This window comes from Lissotriton vulgaris, chromosome 12 (genome assembly GCF_964263255.1).
Source record: "Lissotriton vulgaris chromosome 12, aLisVul1.2, whole genome shotgun sequence".
Classification (NCBI taxonomy): Eukaryota; Metazoa; Chordata; class Amphibia; order Caudata; family Salamandridae; genus Lissotriton; species Lissotriton vulgaris.
In genome coordinates this window covers 525,109,761-525,132,892 of record NC_141700.1, presented here as the reverse complement: position 1 = coordinate 525,132,892, position 23,132 = coordinate 525,109,761, and the positions used below count along the sequence as shown (strand labels likewise).

Genomic DNA, 23,132 nt, shown 5'->3' with positions numbered 1-23,132 from the left:
TTGACACCGAAGCCAATTCCCACTCAGGGGACAGTTCAAGCCCACTGGCCTCACACAAATCTTCAAAAGGATCTTCAGAATCCTGTAACTCCCCTTCTTCAGTATCCGAATATTGATACCTTTCCTCTTCCAGAAGTCTCTGGGCCTTTCTCCGAGACCTTTCCTTCACAGCAGAAGCCAATGGGTTCGGAAACGACTCCGACGGGGTCGGTGCCGACGTCGGACGAGGCTTCTCAACACTAGGTCGTGCAGAATCCTGCCTCGGAGTCGTAGGCATCGGCGTCGATGTGACTGGCGTCGACGGAGTCGGCGTCGAGCGCTCCGGAGTCGACGACACCGGAGGTGTCGGAAAATGCCAATGCGGTGGTATAGCCGGCATAAAAGGCATGAAGGGCGCAGGGGCGTAAGCCTGGGGAACACCCAAGTTGAATGCCATAGGACCCGTGGGACCAACAGGTGCACCAGACGGGAACATTGCCCTAGAATAGACACCAAACATGGCGTTCAGGAACTGAGAAGGATCCTGACCTGGAGCTGGAAACTCGGGATATGGATCTCTGGGTCGTTCCTGAGGAGGCGGAGTCGAAACGACGTCAACCTCTTCACCGAGTCCAGGAACCGGGATCGACGAACCCGCAGGCACCGCAACCTCAACTTCACCAGCCCCCTGCTCCTCACCTTCATCCTCCTGACCAGAAGGATTGGATGGAACTGGAGAGTGGACCTGCTTCTGAGATTCGGGTGAATCCGGATGTGAAGCCTCACCAACAGAGTTATGTTCCGACTCCGAAACCTCCACTTCCTTACTCAAAAGTTTGACCTGGGACTTCGGTCTTGAACTAGAGTCCTTTCTGGAGTGATGACGTGACTCATGGCTCCTCTTCTTGTGTTTGTTCCTCGAAGACTTCGAAGCGTGAGCCGAAGACGACTCCGAGCGTGACCTCGATCGAGACCTCGACCTCTATCTCTACCTCGACCGACGAGTTCGAGACTTCGAAGACCAATTAACCTTCTTATTTTTAAGTTTAGCCACAAGGAGTTTCGCCTCTCTTTCTCTTAGCGCCTTCGGAGTCATCTTCTTGCAACAAGGACAGTCCTCGACGTCATGGTCGGAACTTAAACACCAAACACAGCATTCATGAGGATCGGTGATAGACATAGTCTTGCCACATTCGCCGCAAGCCTTAAAACCAGTCTTCTTCTACGACATTTCGAAGAATATAAAGATTAACAGAATAACAGGATATTAGTAACAAAGTTACTGTAAAGCTACAGTACGATCCCTGAAAACCGTTAGCGTCGACGACGCGGAAAAAAGGGAACTGATGTCATCACGCCGGCGTGGGCCTGTTATAGGCGTCTGTGACGTCGGCGGAGTCGCGAGCGGAGCCGTGTCTCTGTGACGTCCGGATCCACGTCGGCGCAAAGCTACAAAAAGAATTTCCGAATGTTGCTGACGCAAGGGGGATATTCACAAGGTGAGGAATCCACACGGCAGATGTATCTATCAGAAGGCCCACTTCGATGACCGGAATGGAAGTTATGTCGTCGAAAAGCCTGGTCTTCGATGTCGAAGGTAGTTTGTTGAAGTTTTGGAAGTTCTGCGCTTCGAAGTTGCTGAAAGATGTTTTTCTGGCCAGAGCGGGAAGCTTATCCGAGTCCAGTGGCGGAAAAAAACAATCTACAGATGGAGTCTATCCCCATGTGCACTGTTGTCCAAGGGAGGAGTCACCTATCTCACGACTACAAAGTCTTCTTCCAAGAGAACAACCTGCAATCATCCGAGCCCAACACCAGGTGGCGGTCTAATGCTAAGGTGTACAATCTGTACCTCATATGCCTCAAACATATAAGTGCTGGTCACCAAAAATAAGTTGGGCTGAATCGCCGCCTCAATTTAGGCACTGGTAAAAACATAACCGCATCACTTCTTGTTCCTTTAACAAACTATCATAAGAAGCATTAGTTCAGTTGAAAAGAACCAAGACTACAAATTCTAGGTTGCACCCGTATGCAAAATGAAAAAGTCAACGCATAGAAATATGCTTTGACATCAGGTTGCACCTGCCAAACTGCCCTTGCATCCACAAGGCCTGAGCAGTAAATTTTCCCCCTTCCGTGTAAAACCCCACCCACCCCACATTCACCGCTAGACTTCGATGAAGCGTCCCGGGAACCAATATTGAACGGATTTTTGAATCAAGGAAGGGAGATTTGATAAATATTCTTTTCACAGAAAGAAGCTACACCAGTCAATATGGCATTTCGCACAAATGTGGTTAGTGTTCAATGATGAGTTAAGAATCAATGACTACTTTTTAGGACCTGGAATAGGCCACTTCATACATTAATAATACAGGGAAAATCAAATCAGGTAGTGGATCAGCAAATTGAGTGGAAAGCTCGTTCTAAAATCTAAGTATACTAACAATTTCCTTTTATTTAGGCCCAGTGCAAAGGTCAAACTGAGGGTTTAAATCATTCTGTGTCAAATTCCGAAAGCAGACTATATAGTCCCTAAATGGGAAATAGCTACTTAGGAAATTGTTGTATTTCGAATCTAGCAGCCTTACATCACAAACAGAGCAATGGCCTGTTGTGTATATTTTTGCTGCAGTGTCACTCCAAATTGTTAAACGTCTAATGGTTTGCTAGTTCCTTCCTTTAAAAACCACGAAGTGTGCTCTGTTTTCACTTTAATCCTGGAAGCTGAACAACAAAAGGCAATGGTTATGCCAACATAGCAGTACAACATTGCATTAGGTCAATGATTGCAACTGATAGACTGATCAGAAAACAGCCAGCATTTTCTAAAGGGATAAACTGTAGACAAGCATTCTTCTCGGATGAGAACCTGTAGGATCAAAAAATGTACACCACAACAATTTAAATGTTCCTTTATCAGGAAGAGAAATCGTTTCTAGAACATGTTTGTTCAGTCACAAATTATTACTTACCAAAGGCTCGAAGATCTGCGCTGGAAGAGCTCAGCAAAGCAAGGCCGAAAATAACCTGAAGAGGAGAGATCAGTCAACATTAGGTGCTTCTCAGTGACAGAGTGCACATATTGCACAGCAGTCACTACAAACACAATCAAATGCTTGAATAGAAAGTCTCCAAAACATTTACTAATTTTGTCTATCAACCATTCAACACAGCAGGTCAACAAAGGGCTGCTGAGGACAATATGCTGACAGATTTAAATGAGCATTTAATTTTTTTTTGCATCAATGAGTGATGAACACATATTGGACACTGCAGTTTTCCTAGTTTTCCACTCAATCTGTTTTCAAAAATTTCTCGTTTACAAAAAAGTAACCACAAGCACAACAATGCAGATTAGGATGAACCATTACATGTCCTGAATTCAGCACCAGTCGAAAATAAATCAGGACAAATGTCCAGGTGAAATACTTTGAAAAATACATGTCGTGCCGCCAAATAACTGATTGCACTCCACTGGAAGAAAGCTTCTGCCCCGCCCAATCACCGAGTGGTTTACACGCCCTTTGGCATGTCATACTATAAAACACCTATCCCTCTCACAAATACCTGGCAGCCCCTGATAAGGATAAGTTACTTACCTGTAATCCTAGTTCACTTCCAGATATACTCACAGTCATAAGCACGGAATAGTTCCGCCCACACACAGGGACACTGGTGCATATAAAAAAATATATATGCATTATAAATGTATATTTATATTAATGATTGTTTAACCAAATCTAAGGACTAGACCTGTTTAAACATACATCAAAATATATATACACATTAGAACACCAAACTAGGCTCAAATATGAGAATATTGCACTGTATTTTTCATTTAAAATACAACTTACATAAAAACATTTCCAAGACAGAGAAACATACTCTAAACTTGTTTGAACATTGCCTGCTATCACCTTGTCTTTTTTCTTGGAAAATAAAGGCTGATTAGCCCAGAAGGCTACATATAGACCACTCAGCAAAAAAATAGCGCAGTGTCTTTAAGACGTCCAAGACCTCCAGGCTCCCATCATGCCCCATAGGTGACAGTTAGGTCAGGTCTTTTCTCAAAGGTGTGTAAAGCTGTGTAGTAATCATAAGGAGACAGAGGGCTGTTATAAACATGGTATTCATTCAGGGAGGGTTGCTTATGACTGATGAGTATTCCCCAGGAAGAGAACTACAATTACAGGTAAGTAACTTATCCTTCTCTTCTAGGGGATACTCTAAGGGCGCGGAGCAAACTGCTGGGTCTCGAGAAGCTTCCAGATCTGCGCTGGCTGGCACAGAAAAATCAAGAACTGACAACCGCGCGCAAAGGCAGCATCCAAGTAGCTGCCGCAACGTCATCCCGGCGACCACGACACCAACGATGAATGTTGAGCCGACTGACGCCACCTTTCGACCAGCAGAGGTACAGCTGACAAAAAAATTCTCCGGATCCAGTCTGACGCCTGGGGGTAATTCTAAAGTAAGGAATCCATAACTAATTGTCTCTTTCAAATTAGAGTATCAAGCCCATCATCTGAACCCCGCAGAAGAATACCTACATATCTAACACACTCTGAACAACTTTGTTATCCAAATAAATTCCTCAAGGAGGTTTGCCCAAACCGAGCAACTGCCTGAGTGTCAAAATCTAGGCAGTAATGGCAGGAAACCGTGTGGACTGAGCATTTCTCTTGAATGGGTACGTAGCAGCTTTACCCCTCGTAAAGTGAGCCTTGGCTTGCCAGGGAGCTGCTTGTGAGCTAGCTGATAAGATAATGTGATACAGGATACTATCCATCTAGCGATGGACCGTTTAGAAGGAAAACCAGTGTGCATAGGACCATAGTTAACAAAAAGACGGTCTGACTCTTATATCCTTCATTCCATCAATATAGAATTTTAACACCCTTTTCAAATCAAGTGAATGTAATGCCCTCTCAGGAGCAGTGGTAGGATTTGGAAACAATGTGGGTAGGGTGATCAACTAATTCATATGAAAGTCAGAGATCACCTTCGGTAGGAAAATAGCGCAAGTTCTTAGAACCACTTCGTTAGCATGTAAAACAAGATAAGGCTCTGTGGAACATAAGGCCTGAATCTCGCTCACCCTGCAAGTAGAGGTAATTGCCACTAGAAAAGCAGCCTTCCAAGAGAGGTGCTGCAGAGAAGCTTTGTGAATGGGTTCAAAGGGGGGCCCATTAATTTAGAGAGGAGAAGGCCTTCTTGCTTACTTTAAAATCTCCATACAGAAGGCAGAGTTAGATTTATGGGGGCCGAAAAAGCTGTGTTCCTTGCCCGGGGATGCCCTGCAAAACATCGGAAGATCTGGACCAGATGGGCCACATCGCGAGGAATCGAACTGGAGTATATGTCCTCATGACAATCCTGTTACTATGTATTTGGAAGTAAGGTTCCTGTGGTGTCGGTGCCTGCAGTTCACCAACTCTACATAGGGAAGTTAATGCCACTTAAAATACAGTCTTTAGTGTGAGCATTTGTAGCATTGCTTTGTGCATTGGTTCGAATAGTGTTTCATCATCGGTGCTAGAACTAGGTTTAGGAGGTTCCACATTGGTGCAGGTGCCATTTTTGGAGGTGCAATTCTTTTTGCCACTTCTAGGAACCTTTGGACTACATGTGATGTGAAGAAAGTTTACCCGGTTTCGCCTCTTGTATACGCTACAATTGCTGCCAACTGTACTTTTAGTGATGTATTGCATAATTTGTAGGATCAAAATGATTATGAACACACCATAAGTAGAATCTTTTCCACTTAAAAGCAGCGTACGACGCTCTCGTGGAAGGCCTCTTAGCCACTTTCAGCATGCGCATGCAGTCCTGCGGTAGATTCAAGTGTCATATTGCAGGACCTCAGGAGCCATGCTGCCAAGTTCAGTGAGGGAAGGCTGGGATGGAGAATCCTCCCGTTCATTTTGGTCAGCAGGTCCGCTCTGTAAGGTAGTCTCTTGTGGGGGAGTACCGACAACTGCAGCAGGTCCGGGTACCACCACTGACGCGGCCAGTCTGGAGCTATCAGAATCATCTTTGGATCTGATGATCTTGGACACCACCTTTGGGGGCAGAGGAGGAAAGGCATATGCAAAGGTTTCTGACCAATCCATCAAAAGCGCATTCCCCTTGTCCCTGGACGGTGGAATCTGGATGCGAAGGCGTGGCATTTTTTGTTTTGGTCGTCTGCAAACAAATCTATTGACAGACCTCACTGATGGAAAATATCTGCCACCACCTAGTTGTGTAGCACCCAGTCTGGATGATCTTCGAAGTGCCAACTGAGTGAGTCTGTTCGCACGTTTTGCTCCCCTGGAAGGTGCACTGCCACGATGGAGAGGTTTCGAGCCAGAAGCCAGTGCCAGATCGCTTCAGCCTCCAGGGATAGAGGGCGAGAGTGCGTACCACCCTGTTTGTTTAGATAATACATGGTGGTCATGTTGTCCTTTTAGATCAGAATCTAGTTGGACGCGATTGATGGCCAAAAAGCTTTCAGAGCAAGGTGGACTGCTCATAGCTTCAAACATGTTTTTATGGTAGGACGGCTCCTTGGTTGACCACCGGCCCTGCATCTGAAGGCCTCCCTATGCGTGCGTCCCCCATCCCAGCAGAGATGCATCGGTTATCAAGGACTGCACCGGAACTGGTTGATGGAAAGGGACTCCCAACAAGAGGTTCTTCGGCCGAGTCCACCATAGGTTGGGCTACTTTACTGCTTGAGAGAGCACAATTCTTTCCTCACAGCTACCTGTTGCTTGGTTCCACTTCTGCTCTAGATCTTGCTGCAAAGGTCTCATTCTCAGCCTGGCATTCGGAATGAGAAATGAGCAAGAGGCCATTGATCCCAGCAGACATGCCACTTGCCGGCTGTTGGGCAATGTGTCTGGAGCAGAGTCTTGCACTTGTGTTGAATCAAAGAAAGTCTATCCTCAAAGGAAACGCTCTTCCTTTGTTTGAGTCCAGAGTGGAGTCCAAATAATGGATTTTCTGGGTGGGCCGGTGAACCGATTTTTCCATGTTCACATGGAGACCTAGTCTGCGGAGCAGATTCAGACAAACTTGAATAGTTCCGTACTTTGAGGAGATGGCCCTTTGAGGAGCCAATCGTCCAAGTAAGGGTAAACCAAGACTTTCTGTGGAGAGCCGCCGCCACCACTGCCATGCACTTGGTAAAGCCTCGTGGAGCAGATTTCAGTCGGAAGGATAAGACTTTCAACTGGTAATGCTTGCTGCAGATCACGAATTGAAGGTATTTGCGATGACGTGGAATGATCGGTATATGGAAGAACACATCTTGGAGGTCCACCGAACACATCCAATCTCCTGCCTGGAGATGTGGACATATTTGATGAAGGGCCAACATGCGAAACTTTTCCTTCACAATAACTTTGTTCAGTAAGCGGAGGTCCAGGATAGGTCTGAATTTGTGCTCCTGATCTCTTTTAAACAAAAGAAAGTACCTGGAATAAACTCCCTTCCCTTGCTGAGCGGGAAGAACCTCTATGGCCTTTTTTCGCAGAAGGGTTATCACTTCCTGTCGAAGCAACTTTAACTGTCGAGGACAAGATTTTTTCGGAGGAATGTCCTTTGGAGGCAAACGAAAATGTACTGCATATCCATTGCGCAGTATACTGAGCACCCAACTTTCTTTTGTTATGCTGCACCACTCTTTCAGATGATGTGAAACACTTCCTCCCACTGGAGTAGGCAACAGCGTTAGAGGATGCTCCTGATCATTGCTTCCCTGCTCATCTGGCTGTGTTAGAGGACTGCTGTTGATGACCTCCTGTACCTCTGGTGGATTTACGGCCTTGAAACTGCGATTTGCCTTGGTTTTTGTTTTGGGACATTGAGGGGTTTGAATCCTCTGTTGGTAGCCCTTGCGTTGGTTGGGTCTGTATCTCCGTTTAAACTCTTTTCTTTTCGAATCCAAACGCCTTGAGGGTATCTAGCTCAGCTTTCATCCTAGCCATTTCCTAAACTGTATGGGTGCCAAACAGGGAGGAGCCAGAAAAAGGGAGGTTTAGGATCCTCTGTTGAGCATCTGGCCGAAGAGCGGTTATTCTCAACCAAGAGGACCTCCTAGCGCAAATCCCATGCGCATATGACAGCGTAGCACCATCCGCTGCTGTGCTAATCACTTGGTTGGCTACAAGTGACCCTTCTTTGATGACCTCCTCAAAATCTCTTGGATCTTCTTTTGGAAGTTTTTCCTTTAAGCGGTCCAAGGAGTCCCATAAGGCTCTGTCGTAGCGACATAAGGCTGCTGCACTGGAGACCTTTAGCGATTATGCCACAGACCCGCAAACCTTCCATCCCCAGGCGTCCTGGGACCTACTTTCTTTGTCCGGCGGGACTGACGAAGATGCAGCTACTGCATGAGTTTCTCACTGCCTCAGTTATAACAGTCAGCTGGCGGGTCTGATTTTAAGAACACAGGGTCTGTTGTTGCAGGCTTGTATTTCTTTTGAATCCTAGCAGGTGCAGCTTTAATCCCAGCTGGTGTGAGGAAAAATGTCAATCGCCGGTTCCAGAAAACCAGGAACCAGAGGAAACAACGGACGAGATGCTGCTCTCTGATGTAGAGTATCAAAAATAACTAGTTGCCACCTGAGGAGTAGACATGTCGATGTTCAGCTTCTGAGCTCCTCTCTGAAGCACACATTGGTACGTGTTAATGTCATCTATCGGTGATACTCTTGACAAAGGGCTATCCGATTGAGTGGGTGAATAGTCCCTCTTCGAGGATCGAGTGGAAGTGGAAGACCATGTAGGTGACCTTCTCCTATTGCGATGGGAACTAAGTCTGCTCTCATGTGACCTGCCTGCACGTTCCCTATGTCTGGGCGAGGGTGATCAGTCCACTTCCTGCACCGATCTTTGCAGAGGTGATCTGTGAAGAGGACTGGTGTATTCTTCCTCACGTCGGGATGCTCCTGTAGGATCTTTACTCCAGTGATCGAGGGGGAAGGAGCCATCTTGAGGATAAATGAACAGCAGGGGAAGCCTCCCTGTGATGTGAAGGAGATCTACGACGTGGTCTCTGTGAATGCTTTTCTGGCGATGCAGATGGTGAATCCCCTGCTAAAGGGCATCTCGAGGAGTGAGAAAATGTGTTGTGAAGCGGATTCTGTCACTAGAACCACAGAGCCTTCTCCAGACCTCACTGATGTGGGCATCGATGTCTGGTGTGTGACCTGCTCTGACTGATCCCTTCTCGACGCGGTCCTGGACCTCCTTCTCGACATCGATTTTCGGCCTGGTGTTGGAACCGGTCTTGACGTAGACTCTGTTCCTTGACGTGGAGTACCTTGCAGACGAAGCCGGAGTACTTCTGTGCCTCGACGCCGAACGTCGGTGAGCCGACTACGGCGGAGGGCTTCTGCTCCTAGACGCCGAACCAGGGGCGGCTCTAGGCTCATAGCGACCCTGGGCACGGAGTGTAGATAAGGGGGACCCCTGGAGGAATGCAGGCGCGGAGGCCAGTGAAGGGGGGGGGTTAGGTAGAGGGGTATCAGGGTGTTTGGAAGTAGAACAGAGCAGGAGGCCGCCAAATCCCTGCCAGGGACCGCCAAGCAAATATGTATCCATCCTCAGAGGATTTTTATATTAAGGATATATATTGGCGTGGCAGCCCCTGGGGTTAGGTGACCCTGTGCAGGTGCACAGCTTGCACATGCCTAAGGCCGCCCCTGGCCAAACGCCGTCGTGCTAACGAAGGCGAAGGGCCACTGCTCCGACGCCGTCCGTCGCCGTGTTGACGACGGCGGAGGGCTCTTCCTCGATGCAGATAGTCGTCGAAATGACGGCAGAGGGCTTCCGATCCTAGACGCCGATAGTCACCGGGTTGAAGACAGCAGAGGACTCCTGCCCCTCGACGCCGATCACTTGACGGCGGCAGAGGGGTACCCGCCCTCGACACAGAAGGTAGAGATGACGACGGCAGGGGACTTCTGCTCCTTGACACCGTTCGTCGCCAGGTTCACTACAACAGACGTTCACGATTCTTGGGCGTCGACTGGGATAGAAGAGACATACCTGAATGAATGTTCGACGGCGAGCCGCCATCGAAGGTCTTCTTTTGCACAAATGACCCACCGGTGGTAGATTTTTCAGCGCTGAGCCCGACGCTAAAGCAGAAGAGTGAATAATTTTGCTTCTGGATGAAGATCTTGCCCTCTTAGAGCCCTTCCTCACCGGTGACCAGCCTCTGGTAGAGGATTTATCCTTTTCTGCCAGCCCATAAAGACCGATCCTTTCTCTGTTTTTTACAGTCCTTTTGGATACGGACTTGCAATGAGAGCAAGTCTTGGGGACATGGTCCTCAGGCAAACAAAGAATAAAGACTGCTTGAAAGTCTGACCTGGCATTCTTTTTTCCACAAGAAAGGCAGGGGTCAAAAAGATGGAATTTTTGAGTGGAAAATGCCAAATTGTCAAAAAAAAGACTGAACTTAACTTAAAATGATGAAAGACGTCGAAGTCAGTCAAACTTTTCCAGAGAACTGAAGATTATTTCTGACTAAAATCAGAAAGAAGTGGAGCTGTGTAACCAGGGTCCTTCCTTTAGGAGCCGGAAAGAACTGACCTGTCACCCCTGAGGCATGATGGGAAGGTGGGGGTCATGACTGCCTTAAAGGCAGGGTACCAGTTTATTTCTATGTTGCTATGAGTTCGCTTTTCAGCCTTTTTAGGCTATGTTTTCTGCAATGCAGCCTGGGAGCTGTCAATGCTTTCATTCCTGAGAGTTTGTGCTAAGCATTAAAACAGTTTTCAAACATGCTCTGCTTTTCCTTGTTTCTAATGTATTCTTTATGATATAATGGGAAGTCCTTACAGCATTGTTCAGCTCTAGTGTATGCAAGGCTGCATTTGCTATATACATATACACACATTTGTGGGTCAAAGGTATGATTGTGTTTCCGGGGTCCCGCGCATGGGCGGGAATATTCTAGTGCTTAAGACTATTGAAGAGGATCCCCTGGAAGAGAACCAAGTTTGTCTGGCCCACTGTGGTGCGATGAGAATCATTGCCATTTTTGCTGATCCTGCATTTGCTGATCACCTTCTTTAGTAACGGTAATGCGGGGAAAGCGTAAGCAAATGTCCCTGACCAGTCTAATCCAAAGTGCATTCCCTAGGGACTGCCTGCAAGGTCACCTGGATGCAAAGTTTAGGCATTTTGTATTGTGGAGTGTTGCAAATAGGTCTATTTGTGTTGTCCTTCCTTTCCTGAAAATCTTTTGCAGTTCTGTCTGGTTTAGTTCCCATTCGTGGGATGAGGTTTGCTGCTCAGTTTGTCTGCTTCTATATTGTCTTTTCCTGGTAGGTGTATTGCTATTATGTCTAATCCCCTTGGGTTGGTCATCACCAAATCTCTTGAGATAGCGTTGTGTTACCCGCTTCCGTGCTGACTGCCCCGGCTGTCTGAAGTCACGGTGGGCTTGTACAGAGGACAGCCGGGAGCCGTCCAAACCGCGCACGCGTCAATTTTTTCACCACTGCGGGGCAATTCCGTCCGCAGAGAAGCAGCTAAAGACTGAGTCCCTCCTTGTTTGTTTATGTATAACATTGTTGTGTTGTCTGTATGAACACCCTTTTCCCATTGAGCTCTTTCTGAAAGGCTTTTAAGGCTAAGAATATTGTTTTTCGCTCCAAGATATTGATATGATGCATCCTGCTGTGTCCACAATCAACTCACTTGGAGGTTGTTCATGTGCGCTCCCCATCTTATTAGGGACGCATCTGTTATGGCCACTGTTGGGAGTTGGTGGTGTGAAAAGTCTCCCCTGTGCAAGGTTTATTTAGTTCCACCAGGCCAGCTCCTGATTGTCTGTGACCACCACAAGATCCTCCCAACTCCCTTTTGCCTGTGATCATTGTGTCTGGAGCCATTCCTGAAATGGTCTCATGTGTAGACGAACGTTGGGAATTAAATGCCATCATTCCTAGTAATATCCACACTGTACTCCCTATCAGATGATGCCCCTTCTGGTATAGAGGAGTCTCCTTCAATAAGGCAGATCTCCTTTTCTCGCTTGGGAATGCTTTCCCCAACACTGTATTTATCTCTGCACCTCAGAACACCTTTATCAGTTCTAGCTCTGGTGATTATTTCTCCCAGTGTATTGAGAACCCCAGTTGAAGTAGTGTCTCTATCATCTGTAGTATGTGCCGTTTGCATAGGCTGTAAGAGTTTGGGGTAAACATGAATCCCCTGCCTTCCGAGATGTGCTGCTACTGCGGCTAGACACTTTGTAAACATCCTTGGTGCTGATTTAACACCAGAAGCTAGCACTGACTTGGTAGTGTCTTTTGTTGACCACAAATCCTAACAGTCTTGTGTTTTTTGCTCATCGGGATGTGCATCCTTCAAGTCTATTGTGGCCATGTAATCTTCTTGCAATTGAGGTAGCACTTCTTGCAGTGTAGTCATTTTGAATCTGTGTCTTTACAAATTTCTTTAGAAATCTTAAGTCTAATATTGGTTGTAATGTTCCATCTACTTTTGGAATTAGAAAGTATGTCGAGTGGTACATACTCTATTGCAATTTTCCCCTGAAGTTCCTGCACCTCTGACTAGGTGAGATAATTCTGCTTTTGAAAGCATCTATTGCGCCGCGCACGTGTGTGCCTTGCGCCATGGGCACGCGCCAGTCTTGGGTCATGCCCGTCGTGGGCCGTGCATGTATTACGAGACCCCAACGCACACAAACTCGCTCCCCGCTACACACACGCGGCCGGCGTCTGTCTTGCGGTGGGCGTGTGCCTTGCGCCGCGCATGTCTTGCTAGATAACTCTTGCCACACTCACCACACACACTTGCGCCACACACACACACACACACACACACACACCACACACACACACACCACACACCACACGACGCACACACCCACCCAAGACACACAAACACACAAGACACGCCTTGCAGACTGTTTTGTTGCAGAGAAAAGTAAAGTCAAAGTAGCATCATCATTTCTTTGGGACGTATATTCTCAAATAGCCCTTTAATTGACTAGGTTTACCCCGTGGTCTGCCATGCCTACAACCCACTGCCTATGGTACAGGTAAGCCACCCCTCTAGCATGTTGCACTATACCAGTGGTGAGGGTAGAGGTGCATGAGCCCTGTACCCCTACAGCGTCGAAACGAATAGTTTACCTGTCGGTGTAGTTTTGCAGCTTGAGATCTTTCTGGATTCACTATGCTGTGCATTATTCCGCGGTCTTGTGGTTGGGTCCAGAATAGTAGTCTTTTCTTTGTTTTTTGGTTTTTTGTTTGTTTTTCGTCGACGTCCCACCTTTTGGTGTATTTCCGGTGACGTCGGCATGCTTCCTGCGGAAGCTCCCACTCTTGGGCGCCATCTTCGGATTCTTTTTTCTCGTGTTAGTTCTGTTACCGAAGTTATGGCAATGTTCAACTAAATTATTCACTGCTTTAACTTCGAAGGTTTGTTTTTCCAAGTATTGTCTTTGTTTAAACCCCCTTTTCTCTCCGGCCTCATCTTTCTGGCGGAGGTGGGTGGGTTCGCTAGTGAATCCAGTAAGATCTTCAAGCTGCAAAACTACACAGACAGGTCAGAAACTATTCGTTTTGCAGCGTGATTCTTTCTGGATTCACTATGCTGTGCATAGACTTTGTTGCAGTTTCTCAGGTTTGTGGCGGCTGGGTGGAAGATGAGCGTTGGTTATTGAATATGTGCCGAAGTAACTTTTGTTAAACTTGTGCTTCCTTATTCATCTGTATATCCACACAGTAGTGCTTCGTGAAATTATGCACTGAAGCCCAGGTTGCCGCCAGGCATATGTCCTGAATGGGCATTTTAGCTAGGAAGGCTATTGTAGCCCCCTTTTTCCTGGTAGAGTGGGCACGTGTCCCTCCTTCCAGTTCCTGTCCTGCCTGCCTGTGGCAGAACTGTATTGTTTGTGCGATCCATCTCGCAATTGTTTCCCCATGGAACTCTTTGCGAAGGACACAAAGAACTGTTTTGTCTTCCTGTGTTCCGCTGTTCTCTCAATGTAGTGCATGACCGCCCTTCTGGCGTCTAGGGTGTGCAGAGCTCGTTCAGCTCTTGTGGCCGGTTTCTGGAAGAAACTAGGTATTTGTATGGTCTGGTTCATGTGGAACCTTGACACCACCTTTGGCATGAAGTGTGGGTCCGTCCTCATTACCACTCTCTCATTGTGGATCTGTATGTAGGGTTCCTGTAGCGTTCGTGCCTGTAGCTCGTTTACTCTGCGCAGTGAGGTGATTGCTACCAGGAAAGCTGTTTTCTTGGTCAGCATCTCTAGGGATGCCCTATGGATTGGCACCCGCTTTGGTGGTGCGATCCCTCTTTGCCCCTTCCAGGAATCTCATAATCACTTGTGATGTGAAGAAACTCCTACAAGTTTCTCCACTTGTCTAAGCGACAATTGCTGCCAAGTGAACTCTCAATGAGGATGAACTTAGGTTCTTGTCGAGCAGGTGTGTGAGGTATCTTAGCACTGTTGAGTCCTTTTGCATTTTGTTGTGAAGTTTTTCTCTCCTGCATCACAATGTAAATCTCCTCCATTTTGATACATAGCACCTTCGTGTGCTGGGCCTTCGTGCCTCCCGAAGTACCCTTAGGGTGCTCTCTGGCAGTTTCAGATGCGCAAACTATGTCCTCAGAAGCCATGCTACTAAGCGCTCAGGCTCTCTGGCTCATAGGGCATTCCCCAGGGACCCCTCCCCTGGTAGCCTGGATGCGAAGTTTTGGCATTTTGCATTCTGGCGTGTTGCAAATAGGTCCACCGGTGTTCCCCACCTGTCGAACAGCCTCCTTGTTTTCTGTGCATTGAGCTCCCACTCATAGGATGCCGATGTCTGTCTGCTGAGCCAATCTGTCTCTATGTTGTCCTTCCCTGGTAGATGTATGGCTAGCAGGTCTATGTTGAGAGGGATGGCCCATGTCCATATTTCCTGCGCTAGCTTTGAAAGCAGGGCGAATTGTGTTACCCCTTGCTTGTTGATGTAGAACATCGCTGTTGTGATGTCTGTCTGGAGCAAAACTCTGGTTGTATAGTTTTGTCTGTAAAGCCTTTATAGCGAGGAAGATGGTCTTCAACTCCAGGTAATTGATGTGTTTGCCCGCATCCACTGGTGTCCACAGGCCCCTCACTCTGAGTTTCTTCATGTGAGCTCCCCATCCCTTCAGGGATGCATCTGTGGTGATGGTCACTGTTTGCGTTGGCGGCGTTAGAGGTTTTTCCCTTGTTATGTTCATGTTCCACCATGCCATTTCTTTCTGCACTGCGTGCGCTACAACCATTAGATCCTCCCAACGACCTGTAGCTTGTGACCATAGTTCTTGTAGCCATTCCTGTAAGGGTCTCCTGTGCAGCCGCACATTTGGCACTAGGTGTATGCATGATGCCATCATGCCCATAATTTTGCTCGCTGTTCTCACTGTCCGAGCTTGCCCCTTCAGGTAGAGCCGGGTCTCCTTCACCAGTGCTAGCGATCTCTTGTTGCTCGGGAACACCTTGCTCTGTAAGGTGTCGATCTGTCCTCCCAGGAAGATCTTTATTCTGGCTCCATTGAGGATTTGCCCCAGTGGATGGAGAATCCCAGGTTCATGAGAATGTTTGTTACTCTTTGTGCGTGCTCCTTGCACGTCCTGTATGATCTTGCTTTTATTAGCCAGTCGTCCAGGTAAGGGTACACGTGTATTCCCTCCCTTCGTAGGTGTGCCGCGACTTGCTAGGCACTTTCTGAAGATCCTTGGTGCTGATTTGAGTCCGAATGCCAGTGTTGTGAACTGGTAGTGGTCGTCTCCTATGGTGAATCTGAGCAGATGCTTGTGAGCCCTGTTCATTGGGATGTGCAGGTAGGCATATTTGAGGTCTATGGTGACCATAAAGTCCCCGCCTTGTAATTGAGGAAGTACCTCTTGTAGGGAGGTCATTTTGAACTTTTGCGTTTTTATGAATTGGTTTAAGAATCGGAGGTCCAGGATGAGTCTCATTGTTTCATCTACCTTTGGTACCAGGAAGTATGTTGAGTACACGACCCTGTTCCTTTCTCTGTAAGGCACTGGTTCTATGGCCTGTTTTTGCAGGAGCTCCTTTGCTTCCTCTTGCAGCAGCTGTTGCTCTGTCTTTGCTAGCTGTGGTCTTCTTGGTTTTCTGGCTGTTTGTTTCCCTTCCAGATCTATGCAGTACCCGAACTGTATGATAATGAGAACCCATTTGTCTGAAGTTATTTACTTCCATTCCTGGAGGAAATGCCTTAGTCTTCCTCCCGCTGAGCTTACATGTTCTCGGGTGTTCACTTCGTGTGACCCCTGTGTGTTGTTCTTGTGCTTCACCCCGGGGGCTCTTGCTTGGGTGAGAACATGTTTTGGCAAGTCACTTGGAGGGGGGTTGCTGGCCCCCTCTCCTGTTCTGACCACGTCCGTTCCCTTTCCAGCGAAAGGGCTGGCCTCTCTGCTGGTACTGCCAGGATTGTTTCTGTTGCCCTTGCTGTGCCTGGCTGTCTGCCTGGTGGGCTTGTTGGAACGCCTGGTGTGATGTTCCTGGTTGATTTCCACCTCTCCCATTAGGTCTCAGAGATGGTGTGCCTCTTTTAGTACCTCTGAACTGCAAAGCTCCCATGGACCTTGCCGTTTCGTTATCCTTTTTTAGTTGGCTGAGCTGCTCGTCTACTGGGGCCCCAAACAAACTTTCTCCGTTGAACGGGGTGTTAAGGATGCTGTGCTGCACTTCTGGCTTGAAGCCTGAAATTCTTAGCCGGGCTGGTCTCCTTTCTGTGATGCCCATCATCATGAGCCTGCTGGAGGTGTCAGCTCCGTCCAGGGCTGTTTTGATGCAAGAATTTTCCACGTTCTTCCCCTCTTCTACCAAGCTTTCAGCTTTCGCCTTGAACTCTTGAGGCAAGTTTTTTTATTAGCTGGCCAAGTTCATCCAGGATCTGGTACTGGTGTCTGTTCAGGAGTGCATTGGAATTTGCCATGCGCCAGTGCATAGCGGGATTACGTTCAATTCTCCTCCCTACTAAATCCATCCTCTTGCTTTCTTTGTCTGGAGGTGGTCCTGAAGTAGTAGGTACATTGGCCCTCTTTCTTGCTGTGGCTGCGATTATGGAGTCTGCAGAGACCGTGCCCTGGATGTATGGTCTTTGGAGGAATGTTTATATTTCTTCTCCGTCCTAGGAGTGACGGATTTGCAGGTCGCAGGCTCCTTGAAAGCCTCTTTCCCTTCTGCCATGACACTTTCTAGCATGGGCAGGTACTGGCTCCTGGTCTGTGTGGGGAGCAGTTTCTCTAGAAGGAAGTCTGCCTTCTGCTTCTCTTCGTCGAGTTTCACCCTGAAAACTGCAGCTGCATTCCTGATGACCGTTATAGACCCCAATCCACAACACTGGAGTCAAGCAATCCAGGCTGAAGAAGGCTGATAGCCAGAAACCGGTCCTTGGATGCTTGATTCCGGTCTAGGAAAGACATGGCTTGGTAGTTCGGGCTGGACTGTTCCCATGAGGCACAGGGTCAAGGCAAATTTGCATATAGCCATTGTCTGACCTAGGGTGGTGTGGAGTGCAGAAAAACGATTGATTTAGGCCCAGATCTTTGTACTGGGGGAATGTAAGACATTGTTCTGCATTCTGTCCATCAACTGTGTTTTTTGTTATAGACCCCAATGTCATCTGGCGGCGAGGGCCTCAAAGGATACGTGTCGATGCTTTGTTCTGGGCTCTCGGCGTCGACGTCCTGCCATTCTATCTCCTGAGTTTCCGAGGATGCAGAGCCGAGGAGCGCCCTGCGGTCGTAGTCCCCTTCATAGTCCTAGTAGGAGGTCTCTTCCTCATCGTTGAAAGTTGACGTTCTCCGACTGTTCCTCGCCTTCTTCCACCTCTTCCTCCACTATCTCGACCACCTGTGTCTTAGGTTTCGTCGGGATTATGAAGTCCTTCATCCTGGTGTCGAATTCTTCCTTTCGCTGCAGGATGTTTTCCATCTCGGCCTCGAGGCGTCTCTTTTTCCCATTTCGGCAGCATGTTCTGCGTCTAATGGTTCTGCTGGTCTTTTCGGCGGAAAGCTCGGCGCCGAGCCGACTTTCGGCATCGAGCTGACCTTCGGGTCCTTAGTCGGCACCGAAATTTACTTCGGGTCTTTTTCCTTCGGTGTCGAACGTTCCTTTTCGGAGAAATTTTTCGACGACTTTGGCTGTTCTTCAGCTCTCGGCGCCAGGGACTCCTTCTCAGAGGATCCGCTGGGCCTGGGTTTTGCTGCGAACGCCGAGGTTTTCGGCGTCAGCGCTTGAGGCTTTCCCCTCGATCTTTCGAGACTTGGGGTCTCTGGGCTCTAGGGGCCGTAGTCTCTTACCTTTCCAGGAGTCCTCGTAATATCAGTCTCTACGACCGTGTAGCAGTCGTCTTCCGCGGCGTTGTTGTCCTCTTCGTCTGATAACCCCAGGTCTCGAAGGGACGGTGACTGGCCCTTGCTCTGCATGCTGGCGTTGGCTACCCTCTTTCTCACTTGAACTCGCAGAGTCTTTGGCGTGAAGGCGGAGCAGGCGTTGCAATCCTCGCTCCCGTGGTTGACCGGTATGCAAAGGTTGCAAACCGGGTGCTGGTCCTTCTGCGCGTACTTGTGGTGGCAGTTACAGCAGAATTTGAGTGTTGTCCATATCCTGCGTTCAGGGAGCCCCCTGAGCACGCATTCCCCAATGGACGTCGAAGTTCTTGAAGTTCCTTCCTTCCTTGTCTTCGATGGTGTGGTCTCCTCTAGTCTCTGCCAATCTTTTCGTGCAAAAATTGCTTCTTTTCCTTCTTTCTCCAAAAATGTCTGGAGCCCTTTTGGCAACGATCCAGAACCAACCGCGGAAAAAAGAATCCGAAGATGGCGCCCAAGAGTGGGAGCTTCCGCAGGAAGCAGGCCGACGTCACCGGAAATACACCAAAAAGTGGGACGTCGACGCCCATCTGGGCTACGGAAAAAAAAAAAAAAGATTCAGGACCCAACCACAAGACCGCGGAATGCACAGCATAGTGAATCCAGAAAGATACACGCTGCAAAACCAATTTTGAGACATTGTAACTGCAGTAATGCCATAAAGAATATATGGTATGGGGGTTTGTTATTACGAACTACCCAGACCCCTAATGGCTTTGCTGAAACCTGGGAAGTTTAGTATCAAACTTCTCAGCACATTAAATCCACACTGATGCCAGTGTGGGATTCACTGCCAAATGCACTCAATGGGCATCTTAGAAATGCCCCGAGAAAAACGACCTAACTAGTGTAGTGGATGCTCGCCAGCTTCCTCCCCCAGGATGAGCAGGGTCCACTAAGGGGAAGCTTTAAAGGTTTGCCGCCTTTGTGAGCTGACCAAGTCATTTGCTGCTCCCAGCAACAGGCATCCACGGTTTTAACCCCCACTTTGGGAGGGAGAATCAGCGGGAAATCCAAGATAGGAGAGGTGTGCTCACCTTTGCCAATTCCACCCCTTAGGTGAGGGAGGCGAAACATAACTCCATCCCCTCCATCTTGAAGATGAGGGGACTCTGCCAATTAGGGAGAGGATCATGCCCCCTCCCACTGGAGGGTGGCACAATAGGGGCTGTACCCACCACAAGGAAGGGATCAATTGGTCCGGAACTGTAATGCCCTTAAATCTGGTATTATGGGGCAACTCTGAACCTTGTCTCCTGAGACAGACAAGATGGACCAAAGACTCATTCTGAAGGTAAGAGGAGGGCACCAACTGACTACCGGCCTGTCCCAACCTCAACTTGCTCCAGCAGAATTCCAGAGCGTCCTGTAGCCAGCAGCCACAGGACCTGCCCTGCCTTCCTTACAAAGACTATCTACTATGAGCACCGGACTTGCTCAAGAACCAGGCTGGCTACGGCCAAATCCCTATAACACTACACCAAACCCCCACAGCCCGAGTTATGATTGTCCCAACACTACAAGGTGGTCTTGCTGTCTCTCTCGGACCTACTTCAAGCCTTCCGGCGATGCCTGAAGCTTTTATCTGGAGAGACGCTGCGACCGGCACTGGTAAGAAAAACCAGGCGCCTAAAGACACTCCTGCACTGACTCCACATAGCATTGGGTGGCCCAAACTACTGTGTCCAGGTATCTCCTTGCATACCAACTTACCTGTCCAACCCATGGTCACCTCCAGAAAGTCTTCATGCTCGAGCCAGCATTTTACGTTGCAACCGGAGGATCCCCATCGAAAACAGAGCAGCCGACACCAAACCAGTGCCACTGTGGGTGCATCTTGTGTGCAAACTTGGATCCCCCTTGCTATGAACCTAAACCTAGGAGCTTTGCTCTCTCAACCTTTTGGCTTGTTAAAGAGCAGCCACCAACCAACAGCCCCAAAGGTTAACATTGGGACTGTACACTCTACACCCAGCCGCCCTGGTGCTGCTGAGGGCGCTTTTGGAGTGCATCCTTGACCCTAGGGGAAATCGTGTTCTAACCGCAGGAACTCAACCCTAAAGACAGTTTACTTCCCTCCAAACCGATAACCTCATTTTCTCCATAGGATTGCACCTCATTTTCTCCATAGGATTGCACTGACTGTTTTCCTCTGAAAAACTTCCAAGTGTTGAGGATGTTTGTATGGAAACTGGTTTTATATCAACTGCGTCTTATCTTTTACCTGGAAAATGTCCCTGTGTGGTATATAATCAGCAGGCAACTAGAACAAATATTTACAGTTTCCCCCAAAAGTAGTTGCGGCTGCCCCTCACATTTACTGGTGAAGGGCATACAACAGTGTCATGAAACCTCACCAATGGCTAAAGGATAAATATCACAATCTCATACTGTAACTTTGAATTTGCAAGGTTGTAAGCAATCTGTAGTAGTTCTTTACCACCAGGAGAAGTCAAGAAGAACACTTACTTTGCAATACAACAACAACACAACACCACAACTGATCTGCAAAGGTGGCGTTATTGTGTACACTGCATGTACCAACACAAACAATTTATACATCAAAAAGCCCAAACATTCTAGATTCTACAACGAAACAGAAAAGCATAGGATTAACACATTGAACTAGACTCATTCCAATAATGGATCATTTAGGACAAGTTAGCACCTTACTGACACTTTCAGATAACCAAAAGATTAGCAACATTTCTTACTACCTTGAATACTCACCTCTTGAACCTTGCTCAACTTGAGAACTTTACTCAGCTGGGTAAATAGATGGGGAGAAGGCTTAATACTCTGAAACAAAAATGAACACCATTAACTTTTCGGAATATAACACTACCAACTAGAATACCCATTAAAAGATTAAAATCAGTAAAGTACATCTTACAGGTTGAGCGATTGGTGTGGTTTAACAAAAAAAAAATACTAAAATGATAAAGCGAATTTTATTAATAACCCACAAAAAACAAGACTTAGGCACAGACTAGGAAAAATAAGAAAATTAACAGAGTTAAACTGAAACACAGAATACCAAAAGAAGCATAGATATTCAAGTCACAGCAGCTACTTAATGCGTGAAATGAAGGGAAGGCCAGCCAGTGCAAGATACAATGGCTGGGTTAAAAAAGAAACTTGCAGGTAAATGTACATGTAGACAGAGCCTAGAAAAACAAATTATTAACACTAGCCAATATACTGTAGAGATATACTACAAAACATTGTGACTGCGGGATTCGTTTTTAGGGCTCGACCTCAGCCAATGCGCTTGCACATTGCAGATGTCGAGACATATTGGGGCTTAACGAGAGCTTAACCAAATGGGCGATTTGATGCTGTGCCCGTGAAAAAAGCGTGTGCACGCATCAAAGCCACCAGCCTCCCTCCCAAAAGCTTCCCCCAGCGTGCGCTCTGGCATTTCTCCTCCCCTAATTATTCACTGCCCACGGTCGGCCAGCACATCAAAGGCTGCTGCTCCCAGTGCCTCTCGTAACCCTTACTCTCCCCTATTCTTCCCTTCTTGCCTCTCCCCGCCCCCCCCCCCCCCCTCCCCACCACAGCAATACAGAGGGCTTGTTTCACGTGTTGGCTTTGGTTGCACATCCTATTTACATTTGTACAGTGTTGACTTCGCTGTCTATAGATTTAGCATTGCTTTGTGTAGTTGTTTGGCTCCATACACATGGAGATTCTCCGTTGTCATGGATTTTGCTTGGCCTACGAATGTGCTTACATAAGTCTTGTATAGCTCAGTCTTGTTATCGGGCTGTGTTTATAGATTTTGTTTGGCTTAATATGCATGTGTAGTTCCTTCTGACTGTACAAGGTTTACGTATTTCTCCTTGTCCTAGGTGGATTTTGACCTTTCCCCAATACCTGCACAAATAGTATAGCTTTAATGTGTGATTCGACTTTGTGCGTTAGAAGTGCGAGTTAAGCCTAGACGGTGATTGCAAAATCTCGCGTTACGAGAAAAAAAATCTTAAAGGGGTTAGAGCCCTGGCATTACTTACCTTTACTTACTACTAGTTGTTTCCCACGTTACTCGTGTTTAGTTTCTTCCTGTTGGTCATTGCCTCCTCCCTCCAGCTTCCTGCTTGGCTTCACGTCTTTGTACTTGCTGTGGCGCCTGGCTCAAGTAATGTTTTCGGCATCCAGTGTCCTTCCACTGGCCTTGCACTTGTAATATCCATGTTTTTTTATTTTTTACTGTCCAGCATCCGCATTCTATTTTGTTGCTTGCCTGTCCCTACCACGACCTCACGTCTGTCGCTGCATGCTTCTTCCCCTTTGTTGCTGGCCTGTCTCTCACTACCTAGATCCTGTCACTGCATGCCCCTTCCCCACCCCATTGCTAATTGCCTCCCTCAATCGTAGCTTGTTTTATATAGCGCAGAGTCCACTCGAAGGACTTGGAGTGATTTAGATGAGCACCAGTTAAATCAGGCTCCATTTGCTGATTTCTAGACTCCCTCCTCCATTGCCCGGAGACGCTGACAACCCTCCGCCATCGCCTGCTCTTTATACTCGCCATGTCTCATGAGCACGCTGTGCCTCTAATTCGAGGGGAGGAGGCCGACACCCTGTCCCCAGAAGGCCGCCTCCTCGCCAGACTGCGCTGTTTACTGTAGCTGCCGCTTGTTTTCACTTTTTAGAAACGCTGCAAACAAACAGGACGTGTTTATCTGATATTTTACTTCCGAGGCGTAAAATCCTCTGCGCAGAAACGT

General features: G+C 47.7%; 1 protein-coding gene across 11 annotated transcripts in view; it reads right to left on the bottom strand.

Moving 5' to 3' along the window:
- CNOT1 (CCR4-NOT transcription complex subunit 1) overlaps window positions 1–23,132 on the bottom strand; it is a 1,684,613-nt gene that overhangs the window by 1,460,803 nt on the left and 200,678 nt on the right. For all 11 annotated transcript variants that reach the window (XM_086945302.1, XM_086945307.1, XM_086945301.1 and 8 more), the window contains exons 5-6: window positions 21,130–21,198; window positions 2,958–3,012 (exon numbers count right to left, since the gene is read on the bottom strand). In XM_086945302.1, coding sequence (XP_086801428.1) covers window positions 2,958–3,012; window positions 21,130–21,198 — 124 coding nt within the window. The remainder of the gene's footprint in view (window positions 1–2,957; window positions 3,013–21,129; window positions 21,199–23,132) is intronic.